Raw genomic sequence first — 25,143 nt, forward strand, 5'->3', positions numbered from 1 at the left:
GATAGTACTGTTTGGATTCAGTATTTGTGAACTTTGAACTGTGGCTAACTCTGTGGGAATGGTGTGGTTTCACGCAGCATAATAACTTAGGCTTTGCTTTGTCTTAAGGTTGTGGTGCTGCTTCTGGACCTGAACTGGCTAATGAAGCAGTACAGTTGTGTTTATTTAGATTGTAATTCATCTGGGTAGTTCTGGGTAAATTATCAGCTGATAATTGAGATTTGACCGCATTTAAAATAATTTCATGTGGAACTGTTCTCTTTGGAAGCACTTGCTGTGGCATGTTCTCTTCGGGAAGGTGAAAATCATAAGATGCTCTTAATAAGGACAATTGTTGGCTTAGGTAGACATCTATGGCCATTCCAAAGGGGGCATTTTAACCCAAAACAATCGTGACCTAGCATGCTGAAAACTTTAGGATGGCATCACTTTTGATAGATGACAATTTTAAATTTCATACAGCTTTTCAGAGTCAGCTTCTGCTGTTTTGCTCCAGACTGCCTTAGCGTATTATAGTAAAAGGTGTTTGCTGAAGAAGATGAGGGAGATAGGATGGAAAGGGAAATATATGTTAAGTGAAGAGAATGAGATTCAAAGAGAGAGAGCGCTTGGTGGTGTCTGCAGGGAAACAGGGAGATAATATAAAGGTAGCGATTACCTAAGATCAGCTGATTTGCCCTGTTCTGCTGAAGTTGTATCATACAAGTGCTGTCTACCTGATGAACATACCAAGGTTTGTGCTGCTCCAGTGTAACTATGCGATGCATTGGAACACTGAATTAAAACTCTTCAGGCCTTTCTGATCTCGCGGTGGCTATGAAGAATTATGCAGGTGCTGAATAACCAGTAGATGACTGACTTTGGGGATAGTTGGGGGACCACTTGTAACTGCTTTTTCCTTACTCTTTTGAGTAGCTTCTCTATCTCCATTCCTAGGAAGACAGTATTATTTAGACTTGCAAACCTTTGTCAGATTTGTTGAAATTGCTTTTATGTTCAAAAGTTTAAGTGTCTGACAGAGGCCAATAACTTCATCACAGTTTGTTTTTCTGAGGAAATGAGACTTTAAAAGGGTTACTAATTCCTGTCTTTAAGCTATTACATTGCCTCTGTAATATTTGCTTTGTAGTCTCTGTACACTTTGTAATCAGAAATTTGCAGGAAAGAAATAAATTTTTTGATTTGGAGCATTTATAACTAAGATTGAGAGTTCAATTTAGACTTCAAATGAATTGAGGTGTGTTAGGAGATGGAAGTGGGTATAGTCATCTGTAACGCTGTGCTGTAGTGGTATGATGAGGGTGGGCATTCACAGCTCAGTATCATAAAGATATAAAGGCACGCAGAAGCATCTTAACCATATGATTATAGAATTTTGTTCCTACAATATTTTGGGTAACAGATCTGATTTTTTCCTATATTAACCTGGCACTTGAACAATGTTTCTAATACTGAAGAATTAACTTGCCTTTTTTATTTGATAGTACATTCTACAGTAGTGTTTCAGCACTTGTTGATTATGTGTATCTAGTCAGTATTCTGGGGTACTTTTGTTTTACGGAGACTGAGGAGTGGAAAGGAGACTCTTCTTCTCACTGAAAAGTTGTAGAAAAGCTTGGACAGTTAAACTACTGCCATTGGACTTCAAGTTGACACTGTCCTTTTAGATACTTGTCAAAGATGGCTTTGTAAAGGTCTGGAAGAACTCTGAATAAATCTAAGGCAACCATGAATTCTTTATAATAAAAAAGGAGTAATTCTTACAGATGAAAGTAGAAAGGGAATGGGAGACGCTAAGCTCGTGGCTATCATCTTATTTACTATTGACCATAAACAAAAAGAACCCCCCTACAAATAACAGAAAATGTCTCAATGCATATATGTATAAAAAAATTAATGTGCTGGTTCTCTGTGTGAACAATGGTATTATACAGAAGGTTGTGTATGTATTTCTTTCAAGATTAGTAGTATTGTCCCTAATACTGTTTCGTTTAGTGTATGGCTCTTGTTTCCTCTATTTAGTCTGTATCAGGGAACAATTTGAGAATAATGTCCATTTTGCAAGTGATCTCGTCTTTCCCATGAGAAGCTGATATCAGATGAGGCTTGGGGGAGGAGGGGGAGGGGGCGGAATCTGTATGCAACTGTACCTCGTTACAGTTTTGAATATGTAGAAATTAGTTATATATTAAAGAGTTTTCTATTGTTTACTTATTATTTTATGTTTCTGAAAGTAGAGAAAGTATACTTCAAAAAAATTATTATTTTTACTTGCCATTTGATTTTGTACTTAGTGTGATAAGTGACCTTTGGATATAAGATATTCCTCGTAAGTCTAGCATGATAGTTGTCCTTGAGGTCTAATTACAGTCTGTTGCTCTAGCTGTGAAGTTCTTGATAAAAATGCACTTATGATCTGAGCTTCGTTTGTTCACAATTGAAATTATATTGCCTGCTTTTTTGCAGTTGATTTGTATTTTTCTTATCTTCTGTAATTTTCTTGGTTTAGTAGCTTTATTAATAGGCTTTTTTCATAGCTTGGGAGATCGTGTTGTTTCTAGTACTATAATACACGTTTAGCAAATTTCCCTTTTGTGGAAGATTTAAAGCTAGCCAAGTAAAATGGGAGACTGGGGAAACAGCAAGGAAATTTTCTTTTTTCTGAAATGTTTTAAATTTTTACTTTGACCATCGTGTGTTTTGGCTTCTCGTCAGCTACTTGAATAAAAAAATTACATTTTAAGTATGTCTGATTTTTTTTTTTAAAGTACATCTGAAAACTTACACACTAGAAGATGGTAAAAAAAATATCAAGCAATTAATAATTATTACTTTGGGTTAGTTAAGCAGTTCAGCTCTTTCCTACATGGTATTACTGTGACAAAAGGATCTCTAAACCATCTTGTTGTAAAGATTCAGTGAAATGAGACATTCCAAGTATGCAGAAACACCCCATTTCCTACATTATATTTGTAGAATATATTTAGCTGGAATTTACCTACATACTAATCTTTCTTCTTTCTGCTGGTAAGTTCTGTCTTGTATGGATCTGTTTAAGGCCTTCACCGTTCTGTTTTTTCCATACTCTAATAGTAACCGTATCTTCAGTTTCCTTGCCTATTGATGAGCAGTATTAAGGTGAAGTTACTCCAGATGGGGTGGGGCAATGTTACCTTTGCAGTCACTACTAGGCTATTTACTTCTCTCAGCCTCACACTCCTCACGCTTTCCTTTCCAGCTCCCCCCTGCTTACATAGCTGCCACCCTGAGTATTCAGTGGCTTATGAAGCCAACAAAGTGGGTAGTTTTTGGTTAGATTGGATTTGCTCAGTTCCCAGTCTGGCTCTTTGGGTTCCTGCAAGAGTGCTAATGATTGTTGGGAGTAGTTCAAATGCATAGCTATGGATGCTCTTAGTAGTGTGGACTTGAACTGGGTTATGTTGATCTTGAAATTGGATCTAGCTCAGGGCAAAGGTGTTTGTGTGTATGGAAAGCAAGAGGGAAGAGGAAGGACTGGAGGATGAGAAGGTCTAAGGGGCTTTAACTGAGAAGAAGAATTTGCTAGAGCAAATTTAAGGAAGGAGAAAAAAGTTGAGCCCAGAGAGCTCAGGAGTAAATTAGGGAAGGCATCTCTTACATTGCTAGCTTGTGAGTGCCTGGAGAAAGAAGCAGCCACTGGAGATGGGGAGTGAAGGAGCTGAGCCTGGGATTGGAGTGCCACTGCTGAGATACTAATAGATCACGGAATGACTGGCCATAAAGCTCTGTAGCATATATTATCAATTCTTATTGATGAAAGCACACAAGCTGCCACTTTGACGTGCTTCAGATGCTCTCAAAGCACGTGAGCATGCCTTAGCGCATCCAGAGGGTATGAAATGAGGGGAAAGTCTTATCCACCAAATCAATTTGCAAGAAGGAGGCTTGTCACAGTAAAAGTTTTTGAAAAAGTTTGACAGATTGTTACTGCTGGGTTGGAAACACTGGAAGTGTGGGAGGCTGGGGAGGCAGCAGATTAAGGAGGATCCAAGGCGTGCAGGATGCTTGAGTATGGGAGAGAATAAAAGGATGGGCTTTATTTACAAGTGAATGAGTCTGTTTTAACTACTGGCCCATTCAAGGTAGAAGAAAACTAGTTTGAAAGGAGAGAGACACATTGTCAATTGGAAGTGAAATCATATGCAGCAAGGGAGTCCTTACAGAACTGACTAAAATCAACAAATGCGCAGGAATGATAATGAGTGCAGTTGTTCCTATTGCTTTTCTGTCTGTACTTTTTCCAATTCAAAAAATATTAGAAAGGCTTCGTGACCAATTGTTGCTGTACTTCAAGCTGCATGTGTCCCTAAAGAGAGGTGCTGTAAATCAAGAGTATCTACAAAGTTGATATTCAGAATAAGCCAGGAACTTGAAAGCCTAAGATTTAAATGTTGGTTGTGAGGACATAAATTAGCTGAGCTGAAAAACATCATTTCTGCTTGAGAGCAAAAGAGAGAGCTTCAATTAAGGTCCAGTAGGAGAAGCCCTGCCAGATGTGTTGCCACCCTTTTTGGCAGCGGCACAGACTTAGATCAACTCAGTGGAAAACTGCAGCCTCAGTGTGGTTGCTCCTGTCTTGAGCTTCCTGAGTATTTTCGGGAACAAAACCGGTATTTTTTTCTAGGTACAGAAAACAAAAGGGAAATCATGTATGTAGCCACTATATTAATTAGCAATGATTAGTAAATAAGACCAGTTGAAGTTGGTCTACGTGTGAGATACAGAATGCATAAGCAGGAAAATAACAGGCAACTAGTGCGTACACCTCCCTATTTTTTTGACCTGGGGCATAAGGGGTATTTCCCGAACTTCTACATTCTGTATACTTTATGTGGCAATTCTACCTTTTAAGGGACCAGTTTACTTAACTTTCAGTTCTTCAGGTTTTTCTTAATCTCATAGAGGGAAATTTGGGAGCGTTTCAAACTATTGCAGTGAAAAGGCTGCTCTGGAAGTTAGGAGTTACCGTCCTACTTTTTGGAGTGTGTGTTTTTTGAGTAGGGTGATGTGGCAATGAGGGAAATTTTATAAATGTATAAAAGTATATGTGAGATCTTACAAGTTAGAATTAGGTTTGTTGCTACTAAATTATCGTCAACAGATTTTGTGTCAAGTTTGAAGGAATTACTCTTAATGAAACAATGCTCACAAAATTCAGAAAACAAAGGTTTTATGAACCTTTTATGCTGGGCAAGTCTTTTTTTAGATGCTATCTCTAGTTAAGCATCTGTCTTTTGTGGTAAGCTTGACCTAAATTGTTTGACAGAGTTGTTGGTTTCTTCAGTGCTGTGCTTTGGCCTTAAGAGAGTCAAGTGTCACGGTAATTCGTGGTGTTTAAAATAAAAAGTAGTATCGAGTGATACCTGTCTTTTAGTCTGCTTCTCAATTTTGTACTTTGTCCGGTGTTATGTAGGGATCATTAAAGCCTTCTAGGAGAGAGACAGAAAAGTGATTTTTAAAGTTTAATGGTATCCTATTGAGAGACTGCTTTTTGTGTATTTTTATATTTGTGTGCATATAGATGAAAATATGTATGTATGTGCATATGTAATGTCCTTATTTCAAAGAAGTCATAGGTATTTGTTTTGTGTGATTATTCTCTGAAGCGGTATTCTTGTGAACTTTACTTTCTGATCTGTGCCAGCAGACTTTCATTAGCTGTAATTTTTGGAAACCTATATTGATAGATCACATAGGACCTCACAAGGCTGAAGTTGGAAAAGAAGTTGAGGTAGGGATTCTGAAGAGCTTGCTTCTGTTAGAGAACCTTTCCCACAAAGCTTGCTTGTGAAGTAGCTTTGTGAGCATGTAATACTTGAAGTTTCATGTGAAACGTGGAAATGAATACTTATTTTTGTTATAAATTAAATGGTCAACTTAAGAGGAGCCCTGACATTCTCAATTTGTATAGCAAGTAGATAATTGTAGAAGCGTATGGAAATTTAGGACAAGGAGGAAATGAGAATTGTGCATTGATAGTTGGAGAAAGGAATGGGGCCAGTAGACAGAATCCAGTGCCCTGATATATTTGGTTGATGCATAAGTGGAGATGTGGGCTACTACTGATGTTTGACTTATTAGAGTGTAGGAGCATTTTTTTAGATGGAAGTGGGACATTTTATAATACCTCATTGAAATAACTTGGGTTTTGAATTCAGTACTTAACTGGTTGCTGGCTGTAATAAAGGTGGTAAATGTTTACCATTTTGCCAAGTAGTGATTCATTATGGTTAAATGTCAGTATAGACATGTCTGTATTTGAAAATAATAATCATAAACTTAGCTAGTCTGAAATAACTTTATACATACACTGCACATTGTTCTCATCTTGATAGTTTTGTTGTGGTGGGGGTTGGTTTGCTTCCCCCCCCTCCATCTTTATCTGATCAGGAAAAGGAAGTTAAGGTCTCATGGTCATCTCAAAATGCAGACTTTTAAAATCTGGAAAAAAAACCCCAAACCCAAACTGGTTAATGAGTAAAACTGTTGAAGAAGGTTCATATTTGAAAGTGCACATCAATTGGTAGTTTCCAGTGACGCTTATGCTATTTCCTAAGAAGAGGATTAGAAGAAGGGGCTGTTCTCAATCACTGATTTTTCACAGCAGTATTCAAGAATACTATGCAGTTTCTGTTTTCAAATTAGTTGCAGCTAAATCTTATCTCTGTTTACAGAAGCAAAAAGTAGATTTAGTTGAGGACTTCAGTTTCCAATATGAAAAGATGATTTCTTTCGAAATTACGCATCTTCATGCTGAATAAAGTTACTGTAACTTGATTACTGGTGTTTATTTTTACAAAATATATTTTTTAATTTTTCATGCTCTCAAAGATAATTTCTAATAAAAATAGAGCAATTGCATGGGGGGGTTTTTTGCTACTAATATGTTTATGGTTTTGTTTTCTTTAGTATCAGACATTGAAGGTGCTGATGGGTTGCAGCTCAGAAAGGAACATGCCCTCAAGATATTTGCTTACATCAATTCCTGGACACAGAGGTAACTTTGGAATGAGTTTGAGTGTTGATGATACTGGATCTCAACAGTAGGTTTCCCTTAAAAAAATACAGTAGAGTGAATGAGAATGGGCAAGTTATTAATGTGTAGCTAAGTGATACTTGGAGAGTAAAGGACATTTTACTACTTATTAAATAAAAATAAATGTTACCCAGTGCATTTTGGGCAAAGCATATTTTGAATCTGGCCTTCTGGATGCTGTCATAATTGTGTAGCAATAAATAGCTATACTGCAATGACAAATCACGTGTGTTGCTGCTTTCACGTGAAATTTTTCTGACCTTCCCCTGTGGGGGCAGGGTAGGGTAAGAAGAATTTAAGAAAAGATCACTCTGAGTGGGACCATCATGTTAAGTTTTTCTCAGTGTCCTAATACTGTGAGTCAAGATGATGAACAATTGCAGCCCATAGCTACTAAACTGATAAAGAAAATCCTTTGCACATGGTTGTCTTAAATCAACTAGATTATTCCTTTTAATCTGTTATTTAAATTACTGTTGTTGTTTTTTTACAGTAGTTGTATCGGCTATTCTGCTTACCTCACAGCTACTTATTTTTCCAGCACAAGGAATTATATGGATATTAGTTTTTAGAAAGAATCTACAGTAACGATGTTTGGAATTCAGTGCTCAGCAGTGGTCACAAGACCAAACTGAATTGTAAGAAATATTGGGAAAAGCATAGAGAATAAATTGGAAAATGTTATTCTGGTATTTAGAAGACTCCAAAAGAAAAAAAGGAATGTCATATTTTGGAAACCTGCGAAAGCGGAATCCTCTTCTTCCTCGTTCTGCCCAAAGAAGGCACTCAAAGCAAATTCATTGTCTTCTGCAATATGCCGTTAGACACAGAGAAGGAATTTTAAATCAAAATAAACAGCAGCAACAGAAACCAGAATCCTGTTATTTCTTGACAGGCCCTAGATCCCAAGTTGTCTGAGAACAATTGCAATCTAATAGTTTTCCAGGTCATCATCTGTTTAGAGTTTTGTTCTGTTCAGCAGCTATAGCATGACAAATCCAACCTGAAGAAAAAAAGAAAGACTGGATAACATTTAACTCTTATTTTCTTCTGGTTTCTTTTTACCTTCCATATGTATGGTTTCATGCTATAAAAGAGTATGGAAAACAATCCTTAACCTATTCCAAGCAGAGTCTAGTGAAGAGGCCACAGGAGGGAGTTTTACTTTACATTTTAATTTCATGTCCCGTTTCTACTCTGCCAAATGAGCTTTTGAGAGTTCTGCTTGTTGTTTTGTGCTTGAGGCCTTCCTTAAGAACTACTTTTTGTTTTGTTACCCGTAGTTTAAATCTGCTTTCCTTCAGAAGATCAGTTGGCAACTCAGCCTGAAGAATACCTTTTTCTTCCATCTGCATGTAGTGTTTCCATTTCAGTTTTCTTCTGGAAATTGTTGTGTTCAAAGAAGTCATATTTGTAGCATACTCATTTTTTCATAGATCTTTAATTTTTGGTGGAGCTCTTCCTGTGAACGCATTCAGATACATGAAGATTTAGAGGTTTTGCACATACCTCTGTCTTGAAAAATGTGCCTTTGCCCCATAGAGAATTCTCCAATATCGGTTGGCATTCAAATACAGATATGTGAGAAGTATTCACCAGACTTTGTTTTCATTATTATTGAGAAAAATTTGTTACAGCCAAGTGGGGTAGTAATTTGTAGGCATAAGTGATGGACCTATTGCACATAGTTTTCCCCAAGGATAGATGCTTGGGGATACACTTGGTTTTGCCTGCAATTCATTGTTGTAATTTGTTAATATGAAAATACATTTACAAGTAAATCACAAAGTCTGTTTTTTCAAATGGGTGAAGACACTCCACTTACACAGTATTAAAAGGAATTTTCTTCCTGCAGAGACAGAACAAATGGTTTTAGATGCTTCCATCACTGTGTCTCTGCTGGAATTGGGGAATACTGAATGTTACCTTTGTCTAACCCATTGAAAAAAAAAATCTCTATTCAGAATGTATATGCTTTTAAGAGCTGTAGCTCAAGGGCATGTTTGTATTCCCTCAAGAGAGGCAACACCCTCTACCTCTCATAGTTCTGAGTTCTCTTTTTTTTTTTTTTTTACAAATTACAATTTATTAAGCCCAGTTTCTAAATTAAATGCTATGCTTTGCAGAAGATTTTTTTTAATCACTTCTTATTGACCACTTCTTGCCGTGTCTTTTGCCTACTAATTTTTCAGAAATGGTATGTGTAATTTTTGTAGTATTTTAGTATCTGAGAACTCTAGTCATGGATTGGAGTCCATTGTTCTCCATGTAACAGGAGAAAGGCCTCTACTGCAAGACAGCTACCAGTTTATGTAGCTGTTACATTGTTTAGTAGAGTTTGAGTGAGAAAGACCTGAGTCAGTCTCAAAGATTGCGTTACGAGCATGTAGCCTTTAATTTTAGTTTTCATTGAAGCACCCTTGCTTATTGCTTGCTTGCTTCTCTACATTTTCCAGGTTTAGATCCTTTTAGGGGAATATCCTCCACCTTTTGTTCAGAATGAGGAGATTGCTTGTCTGTACGGAAGAAGCAAATGTTCCCAGACAATAGGTTCTAGGGTATCTATCTCCTTGGGGTTTATGCACCTAGAATCTCTTTGACGTATATAGTTATCCTTGCCCACAACTAGAGCTATATTAGTTTTCGAACTTGATGATTTGATTGATTTTTTTTCTTACTATATTGCTAAAGGGATGGCGTACGGTTTTCCCCCTTGTTCTTTTCGATTTACAGTGTATCAGTAGATATTCAGAGGAATAATCTCTGAGACTACATCGTGAAGAAAGTAATGAAGATACTTGATACTGCTTTTTCCTATACGGGTAAAGGGTATCAATGTGCATGGGGTTTCCATCCGAATACAGATAAAGGAAGTGAGCTTAAATACTTAATTAAAAATAAAATTATTTTGCAGCCCTGTTGATTTAGAAATAACAAGAATTAGTTCTCACACAGCTGACAAGTGTGTCCGGTGGTTTATTGCAATAAATATCAGTGGAGAAAACCAGACGAGGAAATGGATTCAGGAACATACTGAAGAACACTGCTTCTTTAGTAGTATGGTGAACTTGCCCCTAAGATTTCTTTTGTATATTTTACTCACAGTGGCAGCTGCTAAATGATAACAGGGACTTCACAGTTTTGCTGAGCATTTGGAAATAATGGGATGTTCACAGGGTTTAAGGAAGGCTTTGTGACTCCCACTTGCTGTTGGGTAGAGTCTGTTTCATTTGGATTTCCTTACTTTTATGGGTCTGTCAAATATTTTGTTGTTTAAAATGTTTTAATGTGTAGATTCCTTTTGGTCAGTTACCTGTTCTGATTTTAGCTATTTCAGGAATTTTTATTTTTATTTTTTCTGTTTTCTTACAGACAATGTCTGTGCTGTTTCAAGGAGTATAAACATTTGGAGATCTTTAACCAAGTAGTATGTGCGCTTATTAATTTAGTGATTGCTCAAGTTCAAGCTCTGCGGGACCAGCTCTGTAAACATTGCACTATTAATATAGATTCAACATGGCAAGATCAGAGTAATCATGCTGATGAGCCCCTGAATGTAGAAAGACAGTCTCATGAAGAAGAAAATGGAGAACGGCAAAAATCTATAGAGAAAAAATTAGATTCTGCAAGAACTTGTATCCTGACAGAGGAGGAGTCTACAAAAAACACTGATGCTTTTAGCTTATGGAGCACTGATGAGAAGGAAAAGTTGTTGCTGTGTGTGGCAAAAATCTTTCAGATTCAGTTTCCTCTGTACACTGCTTATAAGCATAATACTCATCCCACAATAGAGGTATATCTTATCTTTATGTGTATATTTAATTATTTTGTGAAAGGTTATTTGTTCTCATTAATGAGTAGACTGTGAGTGTTTGGTGATAGTTGCTTTCACACAGGATGGGCAAATTCAGCTCTCCTGTTGACTTCAGTAGAACTTGTCAGAGAAACTTTTTAAATGACACGTACTCTTACACTTTCTTTAAAATATGCTTAATTGTTATAGGTAATATATTGATAAGTGTTGGATGGAACTGTACACTGAATTATTGTACTGTTTAAATAACAGGAAGGCAAAAAGGGGACTATAGCGAAGCCTTTCTTCCAGAAGGTAACCCATTAATAGTTTACTAATTTCTTTTCATTACAATCTATGGTTCTAGAAGCAAAGCTTCATAAACTAAACTTTGTGCAAGACCAAACTTAATTGTTAGAACAGCTGTTTAATTGACTGGAATAACTGAGCTCTACACAAGTAGCTTTGTTCTACGGTGCTGATTTTTCTCTGTGATATTTGTTATGGCTACCGTTCACACTTTCCATATTTTCTTCTGAAAAAAACCACCAAACAAAAAAAATTTTCAAAAATCCTGCAATGTTTAATTCACAGTTTCTGAAATAAATATGATGTTGTTAGCATTTCCTAGTTGAAACAATGTAGTTCTTGGAAAGGCTGGCTTTTGATCCAACTTGTGGTAGTCTAATACCAAATAAACAGTTCTTTTACAATATTTGTATGCAAAGAAGATGTATATTTAGCTATACGAAGAAAGCTTCTATCCAACAAACTTTTGAGAAAGTCAAAGTGGAGAATTAAACTACAGTTAACCCAGTCTTTTTTTATTTTTTATTTGGAGAGATTTGGGAGTTCTGTTGGAGCTCTGAGTGGTTAAGTTTGCTTTTTAAAGTTTGCTTTTTAAACTTAAGTCCCAAATGAGAAGATACCAAGCCAAAGATAATTTTTGGTTATGTATGCTAGAGTCATCACAAGATGTAAGCAATTCCTGTTGAATGAATGCTGCCATATCTGACAATAAATCTAGTTAAAACCCGCAACATAGTGGGATTTTTGGGTGGGCTGGATTTTGGTTTCTTGTCTTATTCCAAAACATATGGGCATAAGTTAACAGAGGTTGTTTCACAAATATATGTGTGTAGAAAAATGAGGCAAAGTTAGGATTTGTGGCTTTCAGGTTTCCCCATCATTCATTTTGGCCTGCCTTTTAAACTTTCACCGTACATAAATAAATCTGTAGTTCAGCCTCTGCAAGTAGGAACTGTAGAGGGTAGATCTATCTTGTCAGTTAAAAAAAAATAAATCAATGACTAAAGTGATTTATCTTTTGTACTCCTGTGGGACGCCTACTGAAACTAGCTTCATAGGAATATGGAATGAACAATTCTGGAGCAGCTTTTCTATGTACAGGCACACTTGCTTCTTTTAAATGACAATTTCATGTATTTTTTTTCTTCTCTTTCAATTTCACTTCCAAATGATAAAAGAAAATCTCAAAGTGCTTGGTGGGATTTCTTTTTCACTTGATGTGCAGCCATAAAGTGATTTGGACACAGAGATGCTGTAGATTGCTGTACTGTGACTGGCTATCACTCTAGACATACTAGTATATATCATACTAGTATATATCATTTAAATTATTGAATACATGCATTAGCTATCATAGAACTGAAAGGGAAGCTGAGAATGAAAAACACTTTCCTGAGGTACAGACAACTGAGGGAAAAGTTTTTTACTTTTCTGTTAGACTTTTTGCGTTTCCAGGTATGGATTACTGAGGTATGCTAGCCTATCATATTTGTGGTGTGCCTTTTTCCTTTTTGGGGGGAGATTTTTTTTTTTTTGTTTGCATTTAAAAGGTCCCAGCATCAATCATTTTTCTCACAAACTGAGTTTTCCTATATTTAGGAAGCATTAGGGTTCTGTTATTCTAAAGTAGTAATGTTAGCTATTTTAATGTCAAAACTTTCTGCTACCATGAGTAACTCATTTACTGGGGTTTACAATTTACTTTTGGATTTCAGTCTAGAGCATGTCTTAGTTCAATTGGGACAAGTTATTAGTCCCAGTAATGAGAGCACTTTTTGTTTTAGATCAGGCTTGGACTCAGTCCTCAAGGGATCCTAAAATAAAAATTCCTGTTTTAAGTGTATCATCTATACTTGTAAGCTAAAAAAATTCCTGAACAGACCAAATCTGCCAAGAATTTGTTGGGGAGAAGCTTGCATAGCTCTTCCTCTCCCTCTAAACATTTCTTTTACCCTGGAAAAAGGGAAATTTTGTGATGCAAAACAGACTCCCATCTCCACTCTCGCTGACTTCAGAAATTCTTTGTTCCAGATTCTTGAGGTGAATTTACACAATTTCATTGAGTCATCGTGTCCAGTAAAGTCTCACTTTGCCTAGAAATGACTAATTAGGCTGTAATTTTAAAATTTCCAATGTAAGGCTTTCACATGGTATTATCACCTTCTGGTAACGATTAGCAGTTAGCATTACTGTTGGCTTTTGCTCTGCATACACCTCCAAGATCTTTGTTTTTAATGACAGCAGACAGAAGACAAGTCTTGAAGTCTAATCCTCTTATCAGGTGCTGGCCAAGCCATTTTACACTTGACCATCTAGTGAAGAAGAAAATCAATCATATGAAAGTAGCAGGTTTTCCCTAGTTTGCAGAGTTGGATGAAAACGAACAACAAAGCAAGATAAAAGGATATCTGCCTGTTTATGATCATATAGACTTTGTCCTTAAATGATATGGGCTTTGAATTATTTTTGTCCCTTACGCGTTTACAACATTTCTAAAGTGAGAGAGTGAAGACCATGGAAGCCCAATCTTGACAACAGAAGCTACCTTGAACAAGTGGCCTCGCAGGGGGCAGAAATGTCACAGAACTATGCTGTGTACGAGGACAGTGAAACTACATCATGTGGAAGTAAATCAAGCTCATTGACAAGTATATAGCCTTGACCTGTGTAAAATGAATATGAGTCTGTATACACAGAACGTTTGTCTCAACTTTTCTTAAACTGATGAGAAGCCTAATGAAAAATGTCTTTCTACTAAGTTTGGTTTTTGAAAACAGTACAATTGGTTGCAGTCAGTTAGAGGTCAACCCACTTCAGGACATAAATACTGAAAAAAATCTGTAAAGATAACATCTGGAAACACACCATTGACTTCTGTTGAAATCTCCCAATATCTTTGGTGCCCAAGGAAAGAGGTCTTTGCGTCTATTTTTCATCCTAAACAAAATTAACTTAAAATATTTTTATAAATGTGATTGGTTGTGTTTTTGAGAAATGTTGATACTTTGGCATTAGTTAATTTTTTTGTTTGGTTTTTTTGGATGCATGGGATATCTTTTAAGAGGTCTTGCATACAGGATAGTTTAAAACTGTGTGCCCTATTCTTCTCTTCATATTTACTCTGCAGCAAGTGTAATACCTAGAATGGACACTTCGGGGGGGGGGGGGGGGGGGGAATCTAGAAAATGGAGGCTCTTAAAATCCTGTAGAGAAAGAAGCAACGATGTAAAGTGCACTCCTGAACTTTGCACCGCCTCAGAATGAACAATGAATCTGAAGGGAGTTACCCAACCGTTTAGCAGTTCTTGACAGAGGATGAAATGAAAGAGGAAAAAAAAAAATCATTTGTTTAGGTGTCTGTAGCTGTAGTCCCTGATCCTTTGGAATCTTATCTCTGCTTCTCCTTTTCAAGTAAATATTTTCTTGGAAGATGTCTCTGATGTTTTTTAATGCCATTTAAAATGGCCGGTGTTAAATGCCCAGTAAAATGCCATTTTATTGCATAGTGTTTTTTAATGCCATTTTAGATTCCCATGAGGAATTCTCTTATTTCCTTATAAACTTGATCTTAAGGAGTTCTCAGTCTCTGTTCTGTTTCACATCTGCAAGAACAGAAGTCACATTTCCAGACTCAGTCTCTCAACTGCAACACTTTTAGTAAGCTTTGCGGGACTCGCGCAACAGACCTCCATGAGTTTTTGATTTCTGTATGCTGAGAACTGTAGTTCACTTGACAGCAAGTCTCTATTTTATTCAAGAAAACTAATGAAATTTCTCACACTGTTTCTGCAGTTTTCATGAGCAGAGCGCTGAATACCTTTTCTTGCTACTTGAAAACATACCACCTACTGGCTTCAAAGCTGTTTTAAAAATAACTGTTAGAGTATCACGAGTTCAGGCATGACTTAGAGTTCAGCAGAAGAAAAAAGAAAATAAATGCTTAGATATAATATGAGCATACTGAATAATTCAAAATGTTTGTATCATACTTAATCCATCCAAAATTGCTTGCCTCCAGCATCCTCTGGTACAGTTTTAAGAAGCTTACTCCTACACAGCTATTTGAAATATATTCGGGAAACTTCATTTAAAAACTTAACTTTATGTTAAACTTACATTTGATTTGTTAGTATGAGAACTGGGTGTCTGGCATGGAGGGATGGGAAGGAGAAGAATGTGTGCTGTAACTACCTGCAAGTATCCATGGCAATATTGTAGTTTTACGGTCAGGTTTTATGATATCTTCAGTGCCCTTCTGCCCCCAGCCGTATGCAAGATACATATGTGTAACAACCCTAATAAAGAAAATTCCTGCTTTATACTGCCCAACAAGTGAACATTAAAAAGAAAAGCTATTTTTCCAAACTCTTTTCAGTTTAGTACTTCTAGAAAATAGATATCTTAGGGTGATGCAATTGCTTCCTCCTCTTTAGTTAGCTTAATACTGTAAAGAGTATTAGATACTTATTTTATACAATCTGTTTTGTTATACATAAAATAGTATAGTAGTAGAAGTTAAAGAATTTTAATATTCTGATGGGAATGAATAATTCGACAGTTTGTCCCTTAAGTCATTAAATGTAGGATTGTAGAACATCCTACATTTCATCTAAATTCAGGTGTTTGGGTATATGTGTCATCTTTATGCAAAAATTGCATTCAAAAGCACCTAGATTGGTTCTGTTCTGTAATTCTCAGGCTGGTGTGCAGCCAGTGTGCCAGACTATCCCCTTTGTAGTATTCCTGTTGAAGAAATCGGTATGTTTTGCAGTGTACAAACGGAGCAAAGCTTGAGCTTCTGTCTTCCTCTAAATTAGGATTTTGTTTGTTTCTGTTAGTTGACTATAATGTCTGTTAATGGGCGGTTGTTTTTTGTTCTATAAATGTGTTTTTATTGCTTCAGTTAATTTTTTTTTCTTTTTAAACAGGATATTTCTGCTCAAGAAAGCAATATATTAGGGGCGTTCTGTGATATGAATGTAAGTTGTCCATTTTTAAATAGGTGCATATTTTGTAGAAACTTAAAATAGCCATGTTCGCTCCTCTGTATAGATTTGTGTTATACTAATGCAGCTTTTGAATTGCCTGTATATCTCAATGGATTTAGTATTGATTGTTCAAATTCTTCTTCTCCCCCCTCCCCCCCCCTATTTCTAGGACGTAGAAGTACCATTGCACTTGCTTCGTTATGTTTGTCTGTTTTGTGGAAAAAATGGCCTTTCCCTCATGAAGGATTGTTTTGAATACGGAACCCCTGAAACACTGCCGTTTCTTATAGCACATGCATTTATCACAGTGGTATCTAATGTAAGTATTGTCTTTAAATTGTTTAATGTTTAAACACAAAAAGTAAAAGGACTGAAGTCTGGAACAATTCTGTAGGACCATGGAGGGAGAAAAACACTCTTAAGATTTTCCGTGTTGGGAATGTGAGGTTTGCTGGTCCACTGAGCATTTCATCATCCAAGCCCTATACATCTCCTGTAAGCACACAAGTAGTTTTGCAAGTTTGTATCTAGACGTGAAGCTTGTAACAGCCCTAGAAAATACTTTATAAGAACGTTGTCAGAGGTCATTTCTGTCCCTGAAATTGCGTCATGGAAATGTTTTTAAGCTTCTTCAGGCTAAATTAACTTTTTACCTATTTCCTGTGAGGCACAAAGGAAAAGCCTACGGATTTCTTTTCTTCTCAATGTCCTGTGATTTTATATCTTTGTACACATTTGCAGCATAGAGGTAACTGTCTTTTATTTTCACTTAGTTTTAGAATACACATCCTTCACCATTTTTCCATTTTGAAATAATAGTAATTTTCAACTAGCAGAATTACAAATTGATTTTAGTGGAGATTCAAAGGAGATTGGTGATAGAAATAAAAAACAGTCTCTGGAGAAGGACATACGAAGACTTAGCGTAATGTGAGAATGTGAACTTGTGATCTGTCTTGTGGATGTTACATACAGACAAAAAGGAAAACAATAGTTTGTTATGCCTTGTATGAAGTGAGTTTAATGTAATTTTGACATTGATTGCAATTTTAAATAGTTAAAATCAGATTCTTCCTTCCACACATCTTCCCTCCTTCCTTGTTGCTGTTACTGACCAGCCAGGATGATGTTCTAAATAAGTATTGAAATATGTTTGCATAGAGGGAACCAGTGACTGAAATAAAGCTAGTGTTGGTGATCTATATCACTCAGTCCTGATCCTTTTAGTGTAATGGTTCTTAACTTTTAGGTCAGAGAACAAATGAGTAAGGCCATGATATGCTCTGTTCTTGTAAGCTTGCACAGGAGGACTGCTGCAGGACATCTGTATGTTAAACTGTGGAGATATGTTCTCTTCTGGCCCTTTCTGTATGATCTGATGAGCTTTCAGGTGATAATCTGAGTTCTTTATCTGTAGCTGTTGTCAGTGCAGTCTGCCGTCTTCATCAAACCATCTGCTGAAAATGTGTAGTCTTGTAGGTTATTCTGGTTTAGAAGTAAATTTTGGTCATGGAACCAAACATTCTTGCATGTCTGATTTTTGTTTTATTTTTTGTGAGAATGGGCAAAACTGTTCTGAACAGTGGTGGAGAGCTCCCTATCACACCAGTGTTTTTTTCAACAAGCATTCTGACTTGTAAATCCGATTTCCTAGATGTCCTATACCAGTGCATGTTTATAAACTGCATCTGCCTTTCTTCTTTGTCCTTTTTTGAAGTCTTTATTTTTCTCCACATAAATTGTTTATTTTCTTTATTCTTAGTGATGTGCCCTAACCCAAAATAACTTTTCAACAAAGTTTCTCGTTTCAGATAATTACTTAGCAACTTTGCATTTATCTTTTGTTCCAGTACGTAATACATCTAGCTGTCTCTTGCAGCTGTTTTAGATGAATGCTATGGTGAAACCTGCCAGATAAAATGAAATCCAACCCAAACCATAACCAGCAGAAGTAGTGTTTCTTCAACCTCTTACAGCATTGTATCTTTTACTGTTCAGCTAGAATCTTTCTTTTGAACTGTCTGGCTTTGCTGGCGAATCAGAGGCAAATCAGAGTTTGCTGGCAAATCAGAGTTTTAGAGGAAAACTGTTTTAGAAAAATTTTTATCTTTAGATTTTATCTGTCAGTTCACTACATAAAGTGTAAGAAAATGTTTTATGTGTAATGTGCTTTATTAATCCACTTCCCGCATTTTGGTGTCACTTAGAGTACTTGTCAGCAGTGCTTCTGACTTTCAAATGCAGTATGTTTATTAGTTCCGAATGAGGCAGCTAATTTTTTTTAAAAAATACATTTTACCTTGCTGATAGGAAAAAGAAAAAAAAAAAAAAGATTTTTCACTACCTCTACAATGGTGCATAAGCTTCTAATTTTGATGGAATGTTTCTCTTTCCCTGTTTCTTTTTATATCATCTCACTATATAATTCATATAACTTAGGTAAATATAAATAATTTAATAAATGTTTCTGATTGTCTGTGAAATGTTATACCAAACTCCAATAAAACAAGAAGAAGCATTCGCAAAACTGTATTTTTTGAGAACAAAATATTGGTGATCTCAGTAAGAACTCTGCTAACTTGACTTGGTTTTATCCCAATGCATTTCAGTTTATGGGATTTACTGATAACGTGGGATTTATGAATGACCCTGTCGATAATAGCTCAGTGAACAGCTCTGCAGTGTCAACTGTTAACTGGTTCACAACGTGTAAAGCCAGAACCACAGTGTATAGTAACTCTTAAAATACATTTTCACAGTTGTACCAACTCTTGAGAATGGCAGTTAAGTAGCCATTACTGTAAAGAGTCCTAGAAATACCCATGCTGGAATTTATTTTAAAGTCTGTGAGGTGGATGAGTTGTTTAGCTACTACCTTAAATGTTTCAAAAATATTTTCTGAAAGATGGTAGTGTGGATGAACCAATCAATTTCTCATTTAAAAGTTAGGCTTAGTAGTAAGTCCATAAAGTAGAATAGATGAAGTTGGAAATAGTAAACTGAAGTCAAATGATTTACTAACAACCAGCAACATTCAACTTTTAGTAGACAAGGCTGCATAGTGTTGTGGAAAGCATTTGCTCTGTTTCTTCCACGAAGGAAGGCGAATATCTCGTTAAGTGCACTCTACAGGTGCATGTAAGAGAAGATCATTACCACAAATTAGGAAAGCCTGTGGGGAACTGAGCTACTTGTTTGTGATTACTGGTGTCTCCTTTATATAGAGGACATTAAATTATTGAAAAGATGTTTCCTTCAATTTTTTTTATCCAGCAAATCTCATTTGAGTGAACGCCTTTGTCAGACAAACTTATGTTTGTAGTAATAAAGCCAGCAAATGTAACATAATGCAATTTACTTCACACAGGGAGTTGGCTAGTTGGTACTCTTGTTTTGTCTCCAGCTCACGGCTCTGCAAGATGCTTTCTTAGCAACCTGTATTGTGGTAGGACTGACTGTTCCTTCTTAGGATATTTCTTTGCTGTCTTTTTTAGTTGGTAGATACTTGGTTCCTTCTTGCTTCCCACATTTCATATTCTGTGGTATTTGCTCAGTTTAACTACCTGATGTTGTGTTGGTCTCCTTAAAAAGCTAACAGATGCAGAGAAATCCATGACCTACAGCTTGTTCTGTGGAGGGTTTAAACCTCACTGAAAAAGCCTGTCATTACTTCATTCTATATCATTTCCATTTTGTGGATGTTGCGGAGGAATAACTGCCCTGTCAGTGGACATGAATTAATTGAAATAATGCTGATGGCTTCCAAAATGTTGGTTTAATTTTATTGCATGAAACTTCAAAACTTAAGTCAGAAGCAAAAACTATTGAGAGACGTGCTGCCTTTTAGAAATTAATTATCTGTGATAAAGAGCAAATAATAAAAACCCCAAAAACCTCTGAAGCTTGAGAATAGAACAGATGTAATAAATACTTTGTCTTAAAAGCCGCTGGAAGCAAAAAAAAGTATGATAAAAGTTGTGGGTTTTTAATGTAATTTTATATATGTTATTTTATGTCATTTTATTTAAATAATTTAGTATATTTATATTTGAGTTCATGATGAAAATTACGTTTTCAGTTATAACATGTGAAATTATCCATTAATTCAATTCTGAGGATGAAGGTTGTATGTAATGCAAGTATACAGATGAATGAAATGGCTTTAGAAGTTTGAGTTAATACAGAGTGAAAATTACTATGAACAATGAAAGCTATAAAAACATTTCCTACTTCTGTTTCACAAAGAAATATATTTGCTTTTGTGTTTGATACTTGCATATGAAAAAGAGCACATCGTTGTGTTAAAAATTGAATTGTGTAAATTCAATAGTATCTTTGTCATCCTTGCAATTCCTTGTCAAAATGTTATTTAATTCCTGTTTCTAGAACAAGCATCTTCTAGTTACATTTTCTATCTTTGGAATGTTAGCATTTTTTTCTTCTTGAGACTGTCAGTAGGATCAGAAGCTCATTCCAAATGTGGTCTTTTTTGCAATGTGAAGATTTGGCTGGTTTGTCTTGCAAAGTAGGTTAGTATTGTTACTCTGTAGTGTTAGTTGCATTGTAAAAAGTAAGTCTGAAAGTATTTTTTTCAGAACTGACTCAAAAAGTTATTTGGCTAATTCCAGAAATGTTTAAAATAAATGCTGGTGATACAGTTTTACTACAGCCTAATATTTTTCTTTCCTGGCAAGAAGCAGCATTTAGATTTTGTGCATACAGACTTTTCCAAAATCCTGGTGAGAATTTAGTCCTTAGCCAGAATTTATTGCATCAGTTGCAAAAATTAAACATTCTTTTAAGAACAAAGATGGAGACATAAATTGACATGACAGCTTTGAGTGACTGACAGTGTTAGCTATTCACAAGATTTGTGTGCACACATGATTAAAATTCTGTGAGTAGTAGTAGCAGCTGCTAATGTTTCATCTATGCTAGATCCCTTACCTGGCACGTAGTTGTCTTTCTGTAACAGGTTTAACAGGCTCAGCATTCCTTTTTGAAATGCAGATGGAACTTCTAACTTTGCCTGTGTAAGTAGTTTGGTTGGTCCTCTTCTCCTCACAGCGGTGTTAAATAGCTGTTTCAGGGGTTTTTTTCTCTGCATATGTTTTCTTCCTGCATACAGTTTTGCAAAGGTGGTAAAGGCAGAATGGTAAATATGGGAATGCAAATATGGTAGTAAAAAAACTGTGCTTAATCACTGGTTATAAAACATAATTTTATTTTCTAGGATATATAAACCCTAAGAGGCAAAACATCAACACAAGTCAAATAATTTCACTTGATTTAGGAGAGATTTTGCAAGGAACAGAAAGAATAGAATAATTTTCTTGTAGACTTTAAAAGAAAAAGGGGAAAGAAACTCCATGAGGCTGAGTAGCAGTTTTCCTACTGAAGAAACTACAGAAAATTCAGGAATTGCACATCTGGGCAGTATGTGTACAAAGTTTATATTTTCCAATTGACTAGAAGAAAAGGTGCAACTCCTGTTTATAAGTCACAGAAACATTCCTCAGATAACAGCTTTGAAAATTAGAAAATTAAGAAGTTGAAAGAATTGAAGTTGAATGAAAAAACAACAACAAAGCCTTTTTTTTAAAGTGGGGTTGCATGTGCAAATGTACCAGCAATATTTCATTTTTTACCATTCTCATTAAATGTCATTAATGAAATTTTTATCTATTTATGTTTTTGCATTATAGATCAGAATATGGCTACACATCCCTGCTGTCATGCAGCACATTATACCCTTTAGGACTTATGTTATCAGGTAAATTTTTAATTTAAGAATTTTTCTTGTGGGACTTTTTGACAGCACCTATTTATAATTTCAGCTGATAACACTTTTAATTGTTCAAGTTGTTGCTCTGACTGTGTCATTTCAACAAGGAGAGTGAAGGTAATGTTTAGAGTTAGTTTGGGCAGCTCCTTAGATCTATCTGATTTCAGTATCAATCAGCTCAATCTTGTTAGTAGCATTTTTAGTGTGACATCCAGCCCCATTCTGGCGTGTCGTGTCAGGTTCCATTGTAATACAGTTTCACTTACTGCATACTATCTTCATAAAACTTTACATAAAACTTGCAACGAGGCGATGTAAGAAGAGCAGCAATATGTAGTCATTGAGATTTCATATACTGAGTTTCACTGAGTTTTAATACTGCCTCACATTTTAATGTTCTGTATTTCCAGCTGGCAGGAACTGAAGTGTGATCAAAAGTCTACTCGCACTTTTATGTATCTAAATATATCCAGTCCCAAAGATTTTCTTGATATCAAGCTGCCTATCATGAAAAACACTTTAAAATTAAAGTACTTATAAAGATATTTAATTATACAAGCAATTTATTTTTATTGGCTTTCTCAGGACAATAGAAAAAATCCAATGAGCTGCTGATTAAATTACCTTGTGTATGTGTATCTGCCTGGAGGTGGAGGGGTGTGGTCACAGCTAATTCTCCTTCCAGTAGCCCAACATTAAACTTTTCTGGTGTAGACAACCAAAAAGGCCACTGCTCTTGCATGGGCTCACAGCTCCTCCAAGGCTCTGGATTTCCTATAACTGTAATATTAGAAATGTGCTTATACTGGCCATAGCTTACTTCCCTGATAGCAATAAATGTGCCTTTACAGATTATGTTGTCTTAACTATACCATTATAAAATCACACTCTTAACTAAAGTAACTACATTGGCAACAAAAAAGTGCACAGAACAATGAGGCTCAGAACTGTGTTTCATATTTAAAAATGTTCTGGTTTTAATTGTAAAGAATTTTGACTGTAAAAATTTGAGTACTGGCTTGGCTATCAATCTATCTTGCTATAAGATGGTCTCTACCAAAATGATATTGGCAGAGAGAGGAGTATTCTGATCTTTTATTAAAATATATCACTCTTGAGTTACAGTCCAGCCAAGTGCACTCCTTTAATGCTGATGTGTTATCTTTGAAATCCTGTAAAGGTAATTATTAATCATGAAGCAGTCTAGGAAGGGCAGGCAGAGGATCTTCAAGTTCTTGTCTCCGTACATGTTCCATTTATGGTTGTTCGTGTACCTGGGAATTCGGTTCATGAGCCTTACCTATCTTCTTGCAATGTATGGAAGTTAAAAAGAGTGTTGGAGGATCAGCAATTAGAGATAGGCTGATAAGAAGGCACTTGAGAGAGACAGAGTAACACAGCCTGCAGTCTTCGCTGTTAATCCTCACTTGCTTGTCATCCTGTAATTCTTAAAGCATTTTCTATTTTATAACTGTACGTGTAATTAGGGTCACTGGAATGAATAGAAGATTTTTTTCCTGTGTTCTCCTCATCTCTTCCTCTTTACCCATAGGATATTTGCATCTGATTTAAAATGTGATTTGTCAGCAGCTTCTTGCCATAAATCATGCTCTTGATGTCTGTTCTTAGCATTTTACAATACCTTCATGTCAATCAGAATGGTAATATTGATACAGGATACATCTATGGAAAACACTCGCAGTTTAGAGAAGGAAGGGGATGTTCTCCCAGTTTCTGTTTTTCACAACTGAATCCTGATGGGAGGTCTGGGATTTCTTAACGTTATGAAATCCAAAGCTTTGTTTGTGAAGATGCACTTATGGAGTGGGACATGAAGCTTGGAGGCCATGTAACAAAAATAATCCCTAGTACTATACCTTTACATGGGACGGAAGTTAACACAGATGCCTTTGGTAAAAGATGACTTTCTTGATGTATGCAGCTCACCCCATGTGGTTGTCAAGCGTACAGATCTCGTCTTAGCAGCTTGGGTCTCGAGGTCTCCATCTGCTTTTTACTTGAGTAAAAAAAAAAAAGGGAGGGCAAACACAATCCTGGGCACAGCAGCACAGCACCTTTGAAACAAATCCTGCGATAGCTTCTGCTGCTATGCAAAGTAAGAAAGAGGGCTTGGAGAGGGTTTTAGTCTAGAATGAGCTCTTGGGGCTCTAATTGACTGTTAGTCCAAATTGCTGCTTAGGTAGATTACTTGCAAGAACTGCCTTTTGGAGTGTTGATCAGCATAAGCGGAAAGAGAGATCACCTGACTGGCATCTTAGCAACATCTTTTATCAGATGAGGTTAACGTTTATGTTCCTGTTCTGGGGTTATTTCTACTAAGAATGGATGAAATGAATAGCAAAGTGTGTATTTGTGCGGAGGAGACCACTGCTGGAATTTGCAAAGATCATGGACACAATCCTGTCATTATTGCTGCTACTAAGAAAAGACTAATAAATGTTATTTTCTGCTTGAGGAATGGAGCACTAGCATTCATAACTTGCCTCTGAAGGGCCTATGTTTTTAAGCAGTTTAGGAAAGAAATAAAGGACATGAATTAAAAATTACACCTTTCAATAAGGAAGCATGGTGGTTTTGACCTCCTCAGAAGGAAGCTTTTATTGATCCTAATACTTTAGAATTCTGCATTTCAAATTGCAAAATTCTCATGAAAAAAAGAGACTTATTGACAAAGCGACTCAAGAACATGTTATAGCTTATTGCAATTATGAATGAGGGCAAGTTCTTGATGATGTCTCTTTATAAAAGGCATTGGTTCCAGCTGACTTCCACCTCAAGATCAGAGATGAGAGATGCTCTACACAGTTGCAGATATTGAATGCCTCAAGACAGCAGTAGCTATAAACAGCAGTGTTTTGGGGACAATTTTTTTCAGTGGCAAGATTGTTGATTGAAAGTGTCATGGATAGTTCTGCCCTTTAGAAGGGAAAAGACTAGCAATGAAGTCCAGTTTTATGAGAAGTAAGAGATGAAGTTGTATGTCTGATACTGTAAGTGCGTCTATAAACGACAAAAAAGTGCTGGATAGTATGAAGGAAAAGGCCTAAAATTCTTCTTTCTTTGACATCACAGTTGGTATCACCTACTGAACGTTCCTCTGGTAAAATCTGAGAACTATGCGTAGCATTAGCACTGACCAGTTCAGTTCTAACCCTTTCTCCTCCCCTCCCTT

General features: G+C 36.2%; 1 protein-coding gene across 9 annotated transcripts in view; it reads left to right on the forward strand.

The window, feature by feature from the left end:
• Positions 1-25,143, forward strand: part of USP34 (ubiquitin specific peptidase 34) — a 140,977-nt gene that overhangs the window by 12,735 nt on the left and 103,099 nt on the right. For 6 of the 9 annotated variants that reach the window (XM_075496947.1, XM_075496951.1, XM_075496948.1 and 3 more), the window contains exons 2-7: positions 6,949-7,036; positions 10,448-10,868; positions 11,142-11,183; positions 16,106-16,156; positions 16,335-16,484; positions 21,871-21,938. In XM_075496947.1, coding sequence (XP_075353062.1) covers positions 6,949-7,036; positions 10,448-10,868; positions 11,142-11,183; positions 16,106-16,156; positions 16,335-16,484; positions 21,871-21,938 — 820 coding nt within the window. The other 3 variants (XM_075496950.1, XM_075496953.1, XM_075496955.1) reach the window with 2 other exon arrangements.

Source organism: Mycteria americana, chromosome 3 (genome assembly GCF_035582795.1).
Source record: "Mycteria americana isolate JAX WOST 10 ecotype Jacksonville Zoo and Gardens chromosome 3, USCA_MyAme_1.0, whole genome shotgun sequence".
Lineage (NCBI taxonomy): Eukaryota > Metazoa > Chordata > Aves > Ciconiiformes > Ciconiidae > Mycteria > Mycteria americana.